General features: G+C 44.7%; 1 protein-coding gene across 3 annotated transcripts in view; it reads left to right on the top strand.

The window, feature by feature from the left end:
* LOC124866082 (dysbindin-A-like) overlaps positions 1–18115 on the top strand; it is a 66444-nt gene that overhangs the window by 10724 nt on the left and 37605 nt on the right. The window contains exons 2-3 of one of the 3 annotated variants that reach the window (XM_047361740.1): positions 17518–17639; positions 17961–18062. In XM_047361740.1, coding sequence (XP_047217696.1) covers positions 18031–18062 — 32 coding nt within the window. In that variant the 5' untranslated portion in view covers positions 17518–17639; positions 17961–18030. Of the gene's footprint in view, positions 1–13750; positions 13867–17517; positions 17640–17960; positions 18063–18115 lie in introns of those variants that run through there. The other 2 variants (XM_047361741.1, XM_047361739.1) reach the window with 2 other exon arrangements.

Raw genomic sequence — 18115 nt, 5'->3', positions numbered from 1 at the left:
AAAAGTAAAGATTTGGAGAATTTAAAAACACTTACAAAATTTAAACCAATATTATTAAGACATCTTTAATGTAGAAGCTTCTCCTGGTGTTGTCGTCATCATCCCAGATTCTCCACCCCTCTGTGCCACTCCGGCTGGAATAGTAGTTGGTTCGAATGAAGGAAAGGCAAGTGGGAATAACAAAAAAGACAGGGTCAGTTGATCATAATGGTGTCATCCTTGTGTGATTAAAAAATACCTAAGAAAATATTTAACAGTAATGTGTTTTGAAAGAGGTGGAGAACTTGTTAAATATGTCTATGCAGAGAAAGAATCAAGAAAACAAAAGAGGGGAACAAAATTATTCATTACTTACCATCTTTTGGCAACCATGACTGATGTCTGGAGCCTTTAGTTTTACTGCAAAATACAAGCACAAAGATAAATTATTATGTTTTAGCTGTGTACCACCAAAACAAATAGAAACAGAGTGAATGAGCTATAAGTAGATTTTTGCAGCTGGAGTTACACATGTATAACAAATTTAGAAGGATGGGCAGAAGGATAATGAGTATGACAGGTTGTATAGCAAACCTGCTCTAACCTTAGTGTGTAGAAACATTGTTTTTCATCGAGGAGGTCATTGAAAGCCACCAGAATACGGTTGGTTGATGACATCTGGACACCTCTTTTAGCACTTTGAAAATAATTAACAGTCACTAAAAAATTTTTTGATTCATTAAAGCTGAAAGTGGCCACAAAAAAGGCACATAATTCAAGAAAAAACAAAGCTGATTGATAAAATGACCGAAGTCTCACATACTGGGAGCTGAGGCTGGAGATGCCAACCTTTGGTGGAGGAATGAGAGCGGCAGCACAAACTCCTGTTTTCATCAGACAGTAGTCAGCGTTAACCCTAGCACACATAAATTGTTAGGAGTTGTATTCTTGAACCGATTCTGAAACAGGTTTTTTCCATTGGCTACCTATAGCAAAACATGCAATCTTTACATAAAAGGTAAACACATGTTTATGACAACATGCTCTTTATTTTCTGAAATGCAACCTACTGGACTTTGGAAATACAACAATGTGGTGTATAGGAAGCTGTGCGAAGCTAAAGTAGAAGTAATTCCAAATTACCACCATTTCCTCCACTTCCTGTATTCTATGTTTCATCTCACCTGGTCAACGTAAACACAAGGAAAAATAATTTCCGTCCAGAAAACACTCATCTGTTTTGTACCACCTGGACTCAAAGATAAACTTATTGCAGAGTCACTTAACCTGTTACACATCACCGAATGTTGAAAGGACACAATTGTTACAAAACATTAAGACTACAAAGCGGTTGACTTCAGTTGGTATGATATTCTGCGTACTTAATAGTAAATTATTTTAAATGTATATTAATATATTGAAAACGCAAAACACACCCAGCTGGAGTCAAACTGCCTTGTTGGTGCCTCCAACGCTAGGGCGTTAGCTTCTGGTACCGAAGACATCAACAGCAATAGCAGTTTGCCCCCACTTCCAACACCTACCGACTCCCAGAACTAGCGCTGCAGGATGAACCGAACACCGGGTTAAGGTGCCCAATGTTGATGCTCATCAGACCCCAGAAAAGGTGTTGGTTGATATAGACTGCAGGACGGTGGCCATAGAAGTCGGAATTTGCTAAGGAGTGTGTAACAACTCACCTGTCAAATCAACTAGCCCTGAAAATGGATGGCGCTGGAGCATCGGGCCCATACCCGGCCGCCGCTGGCAACAAGAGCCGTGAGTAGGAAGGCCGCCGCGGTGAGCACGGAAGCTTTGGGCGTGAGCCAGGATGGAGCCGCCACAGGTGCAGATCTTTGTGGTAGTAGCAAATATTCAAATGAGAACTTTGAAGGCTGAAGTAGAGAAGGGTTTCGTGTGAACAGCATTTGAACATGGTTCAGTCGGTCCTAAGGGATGTAAGAACGCCATTTTGAAGCATGGGGCGATTCCATACTCCTGGAGCACCCCCCACAGGACATCACGAGGGACACAGTCGAATGTTTTCTCCAGGTCCACAAAACACATGTGGACCGGTTGGGCAAACTCCCATGAACCCTCGAGTACCCTGCAGAGGGTGTAGAGCTGGTCCAGTGTTCCACGGCCGGGATGAAAACCACACTTTTCCTCCTGAAGGCGAGGTTCGACTATCGGCCGGACTCTCCTCTCCAATACCCTGGTGTAGGCCTTACCAGGGAGGCTGAGGAGTGTGATCCCCCTGTAACTGGAACACACCCTCCGGTCACCCTTCTTATGAAGGGGGACCACCACCCCAGGCTGCCAGCCTAGAGGCACTGTCCCCGACCACCACAAGGCGTGTCAAGTATTTCAGCCCCACAACATCTAGAGACTTGAGATACTCAGGGCGGATATCATCCACCCCCAAAGCCCTCCCACCGCGCAGCTTTTGAACCGCCTTGGTGACTTCAGCCTGAGTGATGAAAGAGTCTAACCCCAAGCCCCCAGCCCCCAGGTCAGCAGCCTCCCTCCCCCATAGTAAACAGTGTTAGCAAAGCACTGCTTCGCCCCCCTGAGGCGCCGGATGGTTTGCCTGAATTGCTCTGGGGCCAACCGGTAGTCCTTCTCCATAGGGGAAGGACTACCAAAAAAGGCCGGGTACTCCGCACTACCGCTTGGTCCATAGGCCGAAACGACAGTTAGAGACATGTCCCCAACCCGAAGCCGCAGGAATGTGACCCTCTCATCTACTGGGGTAAACCCCAACACAAGACGGCTGAGCTGGGGGACAACAAGCAAACTCACCCCAGCCTGCCACCTCTCCCCACGGGCCACTTTAGAGTAAAAGAGAGTCCAGCCCCTCTCAAGGAGATGGGTTCCAGTGCCCACGCTGTGCAAGGAGGCGAGCCCGACTATTTCTAGTTGATATCTCTCGACCTCCCGCACAAGCTCAGGCTCCTTCCCCCCCAATGAGGTGGCATTCCACGTCCCTAGAGCCAGCCTAAGCATCCGAGGATTAGGCCGCCGAGGTGTCTACCTTCGTCCGCCACCCAATCCTTTTTGCACCGGTTCCTCACGGTTCCCCCTGCAGGTGGTGGGCCCTCTGGGGGATGTCCTCGCGTCTCTCGTTTGGGCTTGCCCAGGCCAGGTTCGCAATCAGGAGCCACGAGTCCTTTCTCCGTGAGCTTTACAAGCGTGTCGGTGTGCTTCAGATCGTCCACGGTCACGAGGGCTTGCGTCTTCGAGTCAAACGAACAGCAGTCAAGAGCATCGTCGTCTATCGAAACCATGAGGCGTCTCTGCCTCGAACACAATCGAGCTTTTCCTTTGACTAACCAGAGAGATTCCACACTAATTTCTGTGAGGTCTCCCAGAGCGAGTCTCATGATGTTGTCTGCCATAGACGCGTCTTCCCTGGGCCCCCGATTTCGAGGCGTGTTGAATGAAAGGGGACCTTCTCAGCTATCGTTGCTCTGTGCTCGTATGCACAGCTGTACCATGCTGGATCGGGACAGATTGGAAAGCGAGGCCAGGAGGCCATCCTGTGACTGTGAAGACGTCTGGTTGGGGACTGGTTTGGGTGCAAGCTAACGAAATATCTGCCGTCTACCCTTGTTCCGTGCACAACAGGGTACACTCCAAGACCCCTTTGGGTGCACTGATCTTTCCCGATTGCAGTAAGCCCAAATGTTTTGTATTTTGAAGTGTGTTTGTGCATGACCATGTTGGTCACTACATGTTCTATATCGCTTTCAACCCAAACAATAAACGCATATAATGAAAGAGAGTGGTGTCTCTGGTGTCTTTTGTGGTATTGTCATGTGATAGGTAAAATCCACATACCCATGACAAACTTCCCTGTGTGATACCTTTGTTGATGTTGATGATTATAATGATATAATAAAGATTTCTCCTGGGGAACACCAAGTGATTGTTGTCAGGTTTAAACAACCTACAATACTTATAACATCACAAAAAGAAGAGAAAGACAAAGGATTAGTTATTTCACTCGCAGCGAGGAGAACGAACAAGGATGTGTTTTCAGTTACAAATCTCTCTACCGCTCTGAAAAACATCCGTCCGCACCTCTCTTTTTATTATCTTTTGGTGGTCCCTAGTTACAAAGAACGTTACCCTCTAAGGATGGGAAAAACAGCTGCATCGTATACAGGTCATAAACACCATTATCTTTTAACAACACACTTCCACAGTCACCTCCAATCTTAGATCAGTGTGTTGTCCGTTCAGCACAATCAGCCTTCATCTTTTATGACCTCCTCAACTGCGGACTGCTTCCTCCTCAGCTTCATTTATGATCTTTGCCTGCAGACAAACTCATCACATCCTTTACTCACACAAACATCATAAAAGGTTATAAAATCAAATAGTCAAGTTAAAGAATAGGAGAAATATAAGATAAATGTAACCCGGGTGTAAATTTTAACTTCCATTTCCTCATTCTCCGATTTTTTTCCACACTTTAGGCCCTTTATGTCTCAAATCTCGCGATAGTTTTAATATAATGTCAGCAATTCTCGCGAGACTACTACACTGCCAATCACTGTTGAGTATAAGGGTCACATGTACCACCGCAACCTATCTCCTAGGTATATTAGCTGGAGCGGGGAAGTATAAAAGATTAGGACGCGTTGGGAGAAGCAGAGCTGTAGGAGCCAACTACTATGAGCCTAGAGGAGATGAGATGAGATGAGATGAGTAAAACCCGGTTGTGTGAGATATAAACTGAGGAATTGGCCAGGTTTTGATGGCGAGCTGAAGATCCAGGCCTAGAGCCTAAGAACGATTGCACTTTTGGTGCATGAAGACTTCTGATTCTCCTGCCAGGTTGGTAGGAGGCTCCTTGCAGCTAGCGAACAATTTGTCCCCACTCTGATCTGACTTATGTAAGTCCATGACCTGCACGGCACTAAGCCCTCTATAATTAACTTGTGTGGGACCTCTAACCAACCCCAGCTTGGGGTCGATGAACTGAAGAGTGTCGGTCTATCAATTGAGGAACTGTGGGATTGATTGATTAATTGATTAATGTTTTTCTTTTGCACATTTTATATGGCCATTCGGATGTTTCATTGATGTTGTAAATATGCATATAATTTTTCTCACTTTAAATACAAAGCACTTGCAACTGCAAACTTCTAGTTTGTCTGCTCCTTCATGAGTCGTATCTATCTTCTGAGAAAAACTAGCCCATTGACCTTATTGGTCACCACCCATTGATTTAAATACATTGATTTAAAATATAGTATACTGTTATCTTTACAAATATGCTACATAAATCTATATTAAATTATTCCAACATTTCCTCCCTGTTTATAGAAATATTTGCTCATATTCTTATATCACTTAACAGCCACTTCTTTCGGATTTTTTAACTGTAAGATTATTTTCATGAGTACAAAGACAATTATACTCAGAGGTACTTACTGACATTTAAATCACAGATTCATATAGAGATGGATCTGGGTACAGGTCAGAAAAGTGGTCAGTTGCATCCTCATCATCTTCATCATCCTGCTGTTTAAATAACAGATAGAGTTGGGTAACTCTGTCTTCCATAGGAGAAATAGCTGTGGTGATGAGACGGTTAAGCAGAGAACGAAGGCAGGGAATACAACAACATCCACACAATGTCAAAATTGCAGCAAACACTGCAAAGGAAATTATTACTGATGATACTAAAATTTTATACTTCCCGACCACATCCAGCCAGGAGTCCCACATCGAGGTGTCTACTCCAGAATGCTCTTTCATTTTGCCATTTAGAGATCTCAAACCTTCTATGGCTTTAGTGAGGCTGCTATCAGTAGCAGTGTCGTTAGGTATAAATGTGCAACATTTTTCTCCAAAAATGGCACAAACTCCTCCTTTTTCAGCTAACAACATGTCCAAAGCAATTCTATTCTGGAATGCCATCAGGGAAGTTGAAGCCAATTGGTCATGGACAGTTTCGAACCCGCTTTGTCCAATTTCCTAGTTTTTGCACATTGTAGTGGATATAGTTGATCCTGTCTACGTTTTTGTTCATCGTACATCACCAACAGATACTCTATTCAAATCTTGCGGCTACTTGATCAGTTAATTTATCTTCATCTATAGCATCTATGTACGTAGGGTCTCCCTCAGTCTGCCAAGCTACTGCTCTGCACTTTCTATCACACCAATCATGTGGGTTTACACTAGATAGTCCATCTGTTACTTCATCTACTGACATAGGATATACTGAAACTGGTAACAATAAAGTGACTAGAGCACAGAGTCCCGTTACTTTTGAAGGTAATCAATCAAACAACCTGTCGTCACCACACCACCACCTAATGTCTCCTCTAGAGACTGGTTTAAAATACTTATTTACTTTTACACTTGTAGTACACCATACTGCAGTGAGATTTACATGTGTAGTTCCCAGTGGTGACCTGTTTATGGACTACAGATTTATCCTTATCTGCTGTAATAACAGGAAAAACAGAATCCCAGTGCTGACACATTTCATTAAAATTAGTTTGATTCATTACTTCCATCACACAGGGTTGTGGTATCACAGCTGGAATTATTTGTAACAAAAGCCTGGGACCCATACACACAACAAAATCTCTTTTAGTCATGTTAGCCGCTTGTTCTACCATCCATAACCAGTTATTATTTGTTCCTGATTCTCCGGTAATAACGTGGATCTAGTCATCTGTGTTTAAGTTTCCTAACATAATTTTTACTCTCTTCGCTTTGTTACCTGGATTACATTATCAGCTTTATGGAGCTTAATCAACTTCTTTTGATAACTAGCATAAGCAGTGGTGCACCACTCTGGTGTCCAATTGTTTCCTTCATCAGCTACCATCATGGACCATGAGGTGTCTCTTCTATCATTAGTTAAGTACCATTTATAACTCCTATAATCCTGCCCTTTCCTTCCTCGTTTGGTCAAGCTAATGAGTGGGATCAGCACCACAGCTGTGGCCTCTAAATGTCTGGGTCCTCCCTATTATCAGTCTGTTAATCACTTCCCTGATGGAGCTTTCAACCGAAATGACCTTTTTACAATGTATAAGGTGAATCCAGGTTGATCTCTCAGTTATTTTACTGCCCTTGCAGTGGTTAATAATAACTAATATGGATCCTCCCACTTAGGTGAAATACCAATGTTTCTTTTCTACACTCCTTATTAACACCCAGTCTCCTGGTTCCACTAGTTGGTTTTCCTGCTGGGAAATAGAACATTCCTCATTAGTTTGATTTTGTTTCTGTTCCTTTTCTAACATACTCCTCATATAATCAGCTTAGTTAGTTTCTTCATCTAACTCCCACTGATTTTTTTGAACTGTGGTAATCTGCATGGTCTTCCAAATAACATTTCATAGGGTGTTAGCCCTGATGTGCTTGTAATGTTTAGTTGGAAATAGTTCTATCCGTTTAGAAAATGCATCTATAATGACTAAACAGAACTTTTTTCCTTCACTGTGATTTAACTCAATAAAATCCATATGAATTGTTTGGAAGGGGTTTTTTGGTTTTGAAAATTGTTCCCTTCGTGGTCTTACATTCTCTTGTGGATTATGTTTTGCACATGTAAAGGTTTTTTTAATAAGAATTAAGAATTAAATCCATATGTTATATAATATTAATATATCTGTCCTACCCTTCCTCCCTGTTGAGACATGTGAAACACAATGGCTCAATATTGCCGCCCATTTATATAGGTTCTTTGGTAGGACAGGTTTATTATCTGGTCAAATATAGTTTTCACCTTTAATGAAGCTCCATGTTTTTTCCACATTTCTATCTCCTGTTGTGGGCTTTGTTGTTGCATTTCTTTTAACACTATATTTTTTGTCACCAATGCATATCCTGTTTGTGTCTTCCCTCTCTCATCTTTTTTGGAGAAATCATTCACATACTTTTTCGTGATCCTGCAAATCACATCTAGTTTTTGCTTCTTTTTCTGCTAATTCTTGACAATCATGTTAATTTCATCTTTAGCTTCTACACTCCATTTCAGTTCAGACGTCATTTTCAGCTCTTCCTCATACATTAGTTGATTTAATGGAGCTACTATTTCTGCATAATTTGGCACCCAGTTTCTACAATAATTAGTTAGTCCAAGGAAGGACATCATTTGCTTTTTTGTTACTGGTTTTGGAGCTTGTAATATTGCAGCCTTTCTTTCTTCTACAATTGTGCGTCCCCCTGCGCTAAGATTGTGGCCTAGGTATTTAACCTCATTTTTACACAGCTGAAGTTTCTTTTTACTGACTTCGTGTCCCTCTTCTGCTAAATGTTTTAATAATGCTATTGTGTCATTTTTACAGGTTTCCTCATCAGGAGAGGCTAATAGCACATCATCAACATATAGTAAAACCTGACTACCTCCTGGAGGGTCAAACTTGGCCATACTAGCACTCATTACCTGAGAGTATATAGTTGGACTTTCACAGTAGGCTTGAGGTAGTCTGGTATAAGTATATCTTTGTCCCTCAAAGGTGAATGCAAACCAGAACTGACTATTTTCATCTATAGGTACAGAGAAAAAATGCATTGCTTATATCAACTACAGTAAATATTCTAGCATCTGGTCTTAGGGAATTTAATGATGTATAAGGATCAGGAACACAGTGCTCTCTGAACAACTGCATTATTAACTGCCTGTACGTCTTGTACCATGCGCCATCCTGTTGATGGAGCTTGTTTTTTAACTGGAAAAATGGGGTGTTACCTGGTGAGTCCTCGCATTTTATTATCACCCCTGCAGTTATTAAATCTTTTATTACTGCTTTTATTCCTTCAGGTGCATCATGTTTCAAAGGGTATTGTTTTACACTGGGCCTGTATTCTGTTTTTGCTCTAATTTGAACAGGTAACGCTCCTTTTACTAAACCCACATCAGTAGGGTCTTTTGACCATAATTTATCAGGGACTTCACTCAAGAACTGTTCCTCCTGTTCAGTAAGGAATATTTCTCATTGTTGCTTTGTATGCAAATGTATCCCTTCCTGCACTGTCACTGTCCAGAATATTAACTTTCTAGTTAATCCTGTGGATGCACTGATTTCTGTATTCATTGTTGTTGCAAACCAGTCTGTGGCATCTTTTTCCCTCTGCACTATTCTTCCCATGTCCTGCCACTAGAGTTCTTTATCCTTGAATAAAGATATGTGTGGAGGTGTCCACATTTTGCAGAGCTTCCTAGTGTCTTCCGCTAACACTACTTCAGCAACTGACGTACTGAGTTCTGCTTTTCTCTTTATTACAATATGTCCTTCTGAGGTCGGAATTAATGCTAACCCCAGATGTAGTAATCCATCTCGTCCCAATTGATTCACCGGACACTCAGGGAACATTAGAATAGATAGCTGGCATGACTGTCCATTGGGATCTCTTATCCAAACTGGTTCAGACTCACAGACTTGTGTCAATTTCCCACTAGCTGACCTTACTGTTATTTGCTGATCACTAAGTCTGGAATTTGGGATTGTTTCTCTACAGGTGGTCCTGCATGTTCCGGTATCACAAAGAAAATTAATTGATTTTCCATTCAACAGTAAGGTAATTTCAGGTTTTATGCTATCTAGGGAGAGAAGGTCCTAGACATTTAGGAGGACATCCTGCCCCTGTGTTTCTGGTTTTTTGTTTTCATCGGTGTCTGAGGTTCTAGGAACAATTTCACTTGTTTTCTGTCCTAGTCATGCTGAATCATTATTTCTCCTCTCAGGACAGTCTCTGATCAGATGTCCTTCTGTCCCACAACACCAGCACCCTGTCTGTAGTTTCCTCTGCTCACTCCTCCTCTCTGACACCTGCGGTTTTGTCCTCTGCCCCTAAATCCTCCTCTTCCTCTGTTGTTTTAATAATAAATTTGTTCTTCTTCTTCTTCTTGCTGAAAAAAGGTGTTGACTATCTTTTTTTGTTTTTTATCCTTCATTACTCTTTCTGCATGGAGGGCATGATTAACATAGTCTTCTAGATTTGCTGTGGGGAACCCTATAAAATGTCTCCTTACCCAGGTATTAATTGCATCCCTGGAACCAGCATGTAGTGCATTTTTTAACTGCTGTCGATAAGCTCCTTGCTCGTCTTCATCTTCTTGTAGACCACTATGTATTTTAAAAACTTTTATCAGTCTAATCCTATATTCTTCAAAAGGTTATTACTCTTTTTGTTTCACTCTGGCTATTTCTGCGTAGTCAGCTCTGCGTCTGTATCTAACTGTAAGTCTATCGATTAATCCCCTCACTCTGTTTGTTCTGCTGTTAAAAAGAGTAAAATATTTTCTAAGGTTACTCAGAGAAAAAAAAAAACCGTGTCATGCCATGAACCTCCGTGACAAGTTGTATCAACAGCCTCCAGCGTCTCAAAACAATAATTAAAAATAAGCACAAATAAAACATACATGAGGTACAGCCATGGTAGGGATGGATTTATTCACCAAAGGGACTCATTTTAGCCCATCTTATCCTGTCAAACCTCATCAGATCTTTGGTACAAAACAAAAACTTTCCACCTACTCTTTTACTCACTTTCTTTTGTCCTGCTGTTCTACTTTGCAAGTCCATCAAAATTTACTTCTTAGCCCTCTGACCTTTTCTGCATTCCACAAAAACGTCCATTCTTGTCTCCTGCATCACATCTTTCTCTTTTTAGTTACTTTTAACCAATAATCTACATCCTCATAACCTTCTTTGTCCATTTTTCTTAAATCACGTGTACTTTTAATGTACTTTTAATTATTGCATTCTATAGATGAACTAATTTTTTAGAGTTTAAACGACCATCATAATGATATGTGGTTATCCATTTATCTAAATATTTTAATTTTAATATTTTAATTTTGATCTTGTGCTTCTATAAACTTCCAATCTTTGCATTGTTGTTCATTTTTAGTTTAATTTTACTCGTCCCTTTTCCCATTTTTTTTTTTTTTTTAATTTTGTCCAGTATATAAATACCTAGGGTATTCTAAATACTGGATTATTCTGCTCAGTAGGGTGACAGAAAAATTTCCGTTTGTGGTAATTCTCACTTCAACTCTTTCGAGTGGAGAATTCTTGCCTTTGCTTCCACAAAAGTTAGTCACTTTCGATCCTACTGCTTTGGTATGAGGCAAAACCTAGTGGTTTAAATCCTCCATTCATCTCTCACGTGCACAAATTTTTAAACGCGGAATTTTCTTAGTATTTTTTGTTTAAAATACTTAAACGCGGACTCCGCCGTCCTGGAAACACGGAATTTTCAGTATTACTTTTTAATACTTCGAGGACTCCGCCGTCCTTTACACACGGAATTTTTAGTATTTACTTCTTAATACTTTTCCAGGACTCCGCCGTCCTACTTTTACCTGTTAGGGCCTAGGATTCACAGGGTTTTATTTCACGCAATGACCCCCAGTCATTCGTCACACTTTTTAATCCAAATTCAACTCACCACTTTGTCTTCTCCTCTCTCTCAGAGTTCCGTCAGCCATCAGACCCCAGCGGGCGGGCCGAGATCCAGTCCCGGAAAGGGTCTGTAAGTCTGATAAAGACTGCCGTGCGCACGGTCTTACTGGAGTCCACCAACCCGCTGGAATCATCAGGCGTATTTGGAACCCGGCTCCGAAGGACCAAATTAATGTCAGGTTTAAACAACCTACAATACTTATAACATCACAAAAAGAAGAGAAAGACAAATAATTAGTTATTTCACTTGCAGCGAGGAGAACGGACAAGGATGTGTTTTCAGTTACAAATCTCTCTACCGCTCTGAAAAACATCCGTCCGCACCTCTCTTTTTATTATCTTTTCGGGGGTCCCTAATTACAAAGAACGTTTCTCTCTTAGGATGGGAAAAACAGCTGCATCGTAAACAGGTCATAAACACCATTATCTTTTAACAACACACTTCCACAGTCTCCTCCAATCTTAGATCAGTGTGTTGTCCGTTCAGCACAATCAGCCTTCATCTTTTATGACCTCCTCAACTGCAGACTGCTTCCTCCTCAGGAAGCTCAACTCCATTTATGATCCTTTCCTGCAGACAAACCCATCACATCTGTCAGCTTCTGAGTTTGGATCGGACCAAAGTGCAGACCAGAACTTGGCAGCCGCATAATTAAAGGAAACAAAAAACAGAGTTCAGGCGGGCGACCAGGAGGTCGTCCCCAACAGGCACAGAGTTCAGGTGGGCGACCGGACCTGCACCTCGGAGTTCTGAGCGGTCGGCGGCGAAGCCGTGGAGGTCTGCAGCTATGTAGCCAGCGAAGAAGCCGATGATCCGGAGGCTGGCAGCGTCGAAGCCAGCGGCGAAGAAGCTGAAGGTCAGGAGTTCGGCGACGTGGCCGGAGGAACCCAAGAAGCGAGGTCTTCGGAGGTCTGCGGCGAGGATGCAGGTGTATTGGAGGTCTGCGACGTGGACGCAGGCGTCTCGGAGGTCTGCAACGTGGACGCAGGCGTCTCAGAGGTCTGCAGTGCAGCAACCAGCGGCGAGGATGCTGGCTGCCCGGAGGCCGGCGGCGGAGATGCCAGGCAAACCCACGAAGCGAGGAGTTATGCGGTCTGCGACGAAGCCAGAACCGCGGCAAAGACTTGGGCCTAGGCAGGGCCCGCAGAGGCTTGGACCTGGCATCCAGCTTTGGTGTGTCTAGCTGTGGTGTGTCAGGCTCTGGTGTGTCTAGCTGTGGTGTGTCAGGCTCTGGTGTGTCTAGCTGTGGTGTGTCAGGCAAAGAGTCAGGCTCTGGTGTGTCAGGCAAAGAGTCAGGCTCTGGTGTGTCAGGCTGTGTGTGTGTGTCAGACTGTGTGTCAGGCTGTGTGTCATGTGGATGTGTGTAAGGCTGTAAAGCCAGGAGCACCCCCCAAAGAAAAAACAAAAGGTGTTCCGGACCCGGTTGTGGAGGCAGCCCGCCCACAGGCTCCTCCGGGATCAGACGAGGAAGTAGAGGCAGCCCACTAACGGGCTCCTCCCGGATCAGGCAAGGTTCTGAAGACCCGGCGGCGGCGGCGGCTAGCTGAGGCTCTGTAGACCCGGCGGCGGCAGCAGGCTGTGAGTCCAGAGGCTTGGCAGCAGGCTGTGAGTCCAGAGGCTTGGCAGCAGGCTGTGAGTCCAGAGGCTTGGCAGCAGGCTGCGAGTCCAGGGGCTTGGCTGCATGCTGCGAGTCCAGCGGCTTGGCTGCATGCTGTGGCTCATGAAGCTTGACGGTGGACGGCTGTCGCTCATAATCCGTGGAGCTCTTTGCTGCTCTAATAGCCACAAGAAGAGGGTCGAAAGGATCTCCGGCAGAAAGAGGAGCTGGAGCGTCGAGCCATCCCTCCGCAATGAATTCGGCCTGTAGAACAGAGTGCACCAGATTCAGATCCTCTGGATGATCCATTAGATGGAGCACAAAATTACAGCAACGTCCCTCCATGAAGTCCTTCTTCATTTTCTCCAGTCTGGCTTGAACCCAATTCAGGGCTGGAGGCTGCACCGGCGACCGGTGACCTGCAGAAGGCACTGGGTGACCACCCACCAACTCCGGGGAAAGCGGCTGCGAGGAGGCCATGGCGGATGGACCCTCCGTAGAAGGGCTGGAGGCGCCCATCCGAACCTCCCCAATGGCGACTGTTCCGCGGCGACGACGTCGTCCAGGGCGGGAGCCGAAACCAGCGGGGAATTTGGCCGCATCAGGGGCCGCTGCAGATGAGGATGGCTCCGGCGAAGCAGCTGTGAGCAGGTTGAGCTCGGCCGGAGCTGCTGCAGCTGGGGTGGAGCGCTTGCGACGTGGGCGACGGCGGCGTGAAGAGGCGGGGGTGGCTGAGACTGTTGGAGGCCAATTGGAGCGGATCCGACCCGGTATGGAGACTGGAGTTACCGGCATCGGTTGGCGTCCTTCAGCTTCCTCCATTTCCTGGAGCAACATGGGTGAAGGTACAATCTCCACCTCTTCTCCATACCTTTCTCTCATATTCTCCTCCTGCTGTCGCACCCACTTCTTCAGCTCTTCTTGTTTGTCTGCTTGGTCCTTTTTCTGGCTGGTTCCTACTGTCAGCTTCTGAGTTTGGATCGGACCAAAGTGCAGACCAGAGCTTGGCAGCTGCATAATTAAAGGAATCTCCATCTTTAATTAGCAATCTCGAGGAAGTAGCAAAACACAAAGAACTGATCAGGGAAATGAAACATGGCACAACAGTGAGTAAATAAACAGAGGAACCAGCAGGGAACAAAGAACACAGACCAACTAATATACAAGGAGAAAACAAAGGCAAGTAATCACAGGAACTAAGAACAGGTGTGACAAGCTGGCAGGGAGGCAGAGGGGACAGGTGGAACTGATTAACAACACAGGGAAACAGAACTAAACACAGGTTAACACAAAACACAAACCAAGTCCAAGGATGTCATATCATGACAACATCCTTTACTCACACAAACATCATAAAAGGTTATAAAATCAAATAGTCAAGTTAAAGAATAGGAGAAATATAAGATAAATCTATATTCAATTATTCCAACAATTGCTACGCTTTCCTAACTACCTCCTGTCATTACTGTAGCTCAACAGAAATCTTAGGTTAGGTTTGTTATGTGCCTTGTCAAACTACGTTCTTTTAAAAAACAAATTCAACCCATAACATGTGCAGAGTACATAAAAAAAGAGACACGAGACTTTGTGCTTTCATTCAGGGTAAGATAACATTTTATTGGAACATAGTATATATTACACATAAGAAAAGGACAAACATCTTTATGAAATTCAAATGAGAAAGCACGTCAGTCCATGGTGGTGGTTGTGATCAGCCTAACTATTCTTGTTAGGGACAGGCTTAGAGACAGAGGTCAGAACTGGACAATAAGACGGGAGCTTTGTCCGGATAAAGATGTTTGGCTCAAGAGGTGATACACCACCAAGATCAAGCTGATGGGTCCTGCCATGAGTGTGAGACATGAGAAAAGTGGACCGCTTCCAACGGCCTTGCCAACGGACGTTTCCCAGGATGTCTGTGATTCCTTGCATCTCGCGTGTCCCTCCATTGTCCACCGTATGCACTTGTAGCGATTGGTTTGATTGCAAGATGTGCCGTAGACAAATAAGGCACGATCGCATCTTGTGTTGTGGGTAAGGTTAGTACCCCTGGGCTGGCTGTTAGCTCGTCTCTTATCCTGTCAGGTATTGAAGTTAAAACGCTCAGGGTTTGCATTCGGACAAACCAGTTCCACGTAGGAGGGTGTCGCTGCCGGACTAGAAAGGGGATCCGCACTCACGTCTGCGCCTGGTGTTCTTCAACCACTTGTAATGTTGTCACGGTCCGTGACTGCCTTTGTTTGGATATCTGTGACAGCATTGTCAGACATCGTCTGGAAGCAAGCATAGCGGGCTCAATGTCAATCTGCGAGGTCCGGATCTTAGCTGAGACCATCAAGCCAGCCGCCGACTGTTCCGCTTCTTGAGGCCTCAGCAGGTATGAGATCCTCGCCCTCTGCGAATGCGCCTAGAGCTAGAAGGGTTGCGAGTAGATAGCCAAAGGCTCCGTTCAGAACGACCATGGACGAGAGGCGATCCACACTTAGACGATGCTGACATGGGGAAATGCATGAAAGAGCGGCGCACGATGCAGGGATTAAATGCACCGGCACTGGGCACTTACTCAAGACAAAACAACAGGGCAACAGAAAAAGAGATATAGTAAAATAATGGTAGACTCGATCACGGATCCCTGGCCCCTCCAAGAGCAAGCTCCTACACAGATGGTGTTTTGCAACGATCCAACTTAAAGTTAGAAAGAGCTTTCCTCTGTGACTGCTTGAGCACTTTCATGTTCATTTGACAATCGGGTTGATGTTTTCCAGGATCACTGCCACACAGGTAACACAGTGGGACTCCGCAGGGCTTTACATATGTCCCATATGTCAGTGTGATGTCGGGACCTTTCCATGCATCTGGTACAATGATTGCTTCTGGATGTGCGATCAACCCTCTGCGGTATCTCTCTAGTCCTATCACGGTCTTGATGTGTTCAGGCGTGTAGCATCCCCTCAGTCCAGAACACTTTCCATCTGTCAGGTATGGATGTTCACCTAGTGAAGTATAATCAGTGTCAAGGTTTGGGAACATCACCTTGCAATTGACGCACCATTTTCAAATTCCCGCTGTTGTGTGACAGCCAGCTCGGTGCTCTTCAGACAACCAGCACTACAAGTCATGTCAAGTCAAGTCAAGTCAAGTGTTAGTAATTGTGAAGGGTTAAATCTTGCAGAAGCACAGAGCACACATTTTGCTTTGGGGGGAAATGGTCACGGGGTTAAAAGGTCACAGGATCTATCCTGAGGAATTACATCTGGTACTAATGTAATTGCTCAGCACGCATGCACATGGCTTACACACTTATAACCATTGTAAATCAGTTAAGACTAGTTTTGGTTACACATAGACACACTGATACACACAGGGGAATACACCTAGTGTGTGTGTGTAGCTTAGTAAATATATACTGACTGCTGCAGTTCATTTGGGCCTCCTTGGTTACATCTCTTAAAGGTGAACTAAGCTGAGGTCCAGCGCTATGGACGGTAACTGACTCAAAACGGGTGCGGCATAGTACAGAAGAACCATTTAAAAAATTTTTTAAATAGAGCCAAATATGAACTCTCACAAACCCTACACGAGCAGAGAGAAAAAACAAAAAAAACAACCAGAAAAAAAGTTGCAATTCTTCCTACACCATGGTCCAAGGTCTCGTATTAATGCTACACGTACTCGATGCATGCGTTGTGCGCATTGACTGTTTGTGAAACCAATCGTATGAACGAGGGACCATGGCGTACATATCACAAAAACACACAAAAAAAGCTCCCGTCAGGCATGAGGAGGAGCAAGCTCCCTTCTTTTCTCCACAGATTTTTTTTTTTTTAGAGTTTCAGGCAGGCGCAAACTTCTCAGTCCAATAGAGCTCTCTGTTAACCCTCCCGCAGTCCTGGAGGGGTCACACGGACCACATGTGCAACCAGCTCGAGTTTTTGTTGTTTGTTTTTGTTCCCTCCTGCCTCTTTTTTGAGGTCTTCTCACACACCGGACTGCAGTGAGCTCTCCGCGTCACATTTCCAAAATTATCCTAAATTATTAGTAGGGGTCATATGGACCCCTGGTGCGTTTTGTCTCACCGCTTTCCCCAAAGGGAAGAGTGGAGTGGGGGACGGGTTCACAGGGATCCCCTAGGGCCCCCATCTCACACCCCGCACCTTACCCGAAGGGGGCCGTATGGACCCCTGGTGTTATGCCCTTCTCACACCCCGGCCTGTGTGTGTGTGTGTGTGTTTTGTGTTCACATACAACCCCTCCTGCGCCTTCGTCACACCCAGGGTCATGTGGACCCCGCTGGGGTTGGAATTTTTGGGGTTACACAGGGTAGTGGTTTATTTCTTGTTTATATATATGAATGGACAGGGTCTCGTGTTTATGTATGGACCTCCTCTCCTCTCTTATTATTGTTGTTTTATTTTTCATATTCCCTCACCATCTTACGTGCGTGTGTGTGTGTGTGTGTGTGTGTGTGTGTGTGTGTGTGTGTGTGCATCCAACAGCCTGTAAGGCCTCGAACCTCACGGAACCCATATACTCGTAACCCACCTCCTTCAGTGAAAGAGGAAGCAGGACGACGTGGTGAAACAGATCTAAGGGGTTAAAGAGAACTAAGAGGAGAGCGGTGCGGCTCCTATGACTTCTTCTTGCACTCCTGTTCGTTGGTGTCCTCCTGGTTATCCTCGTCCTTGTCCTACAGTCCCTTGTACTTCACTTCGTCGTTCCAGTCATCCTCGTCGTGCTCCTGCTCATTGTCTTTTTCTTCTCCTCCTCCTCCTCCTGCTGCTGCCGCTACACCTTATCGTACCGGTCGTCCTCCTCCGTCCTCGTCTATATCCCTATCCTTCTCCTACTCTGTCTCCTTGCAGTCCTGTTCGTCGTGGTCCCGGCCGTCATCGCTTTGATCGCACTCATCCTTCTCTTTCTTCTTCTTCTCCTACAACAGCCCCTTGTGCTTCTCTTCGTCGTTCGGTCGTCATCCTCCTCCTCCTTCTTATCCTCCTGCTCCTGCTGCGATGTTGACAACTGCGACCGCTGTCAAAATAAGGTGAGAACTTTCCATGTAATCCATGCAACATTCATTAACTGCTCAGTTAAATC

This window comes from Girardinichthys multiradiatus, chromosome 3 (genome assembly GCF_021462225.1).
Source record: "Girardinichthys multiradiatus isolate DD_20200921_A chromosome 3, DD_fGirMul_XY1, whole genome shotgun sequence".
Taxonomy (NCBI): domain Eukaryota; kingdom Metazoa; phylum Chordata; class Actinopteri; order Cyprinodontiformes; family Goodeidae; genus Girardinichthys; species Girardinichthys multiradiatus.
The sequence above is the reverse complement of the archived record's forward strand: the minus strand, read 5'-3'. Positions and strand labels throughout refer to the sequence as shown.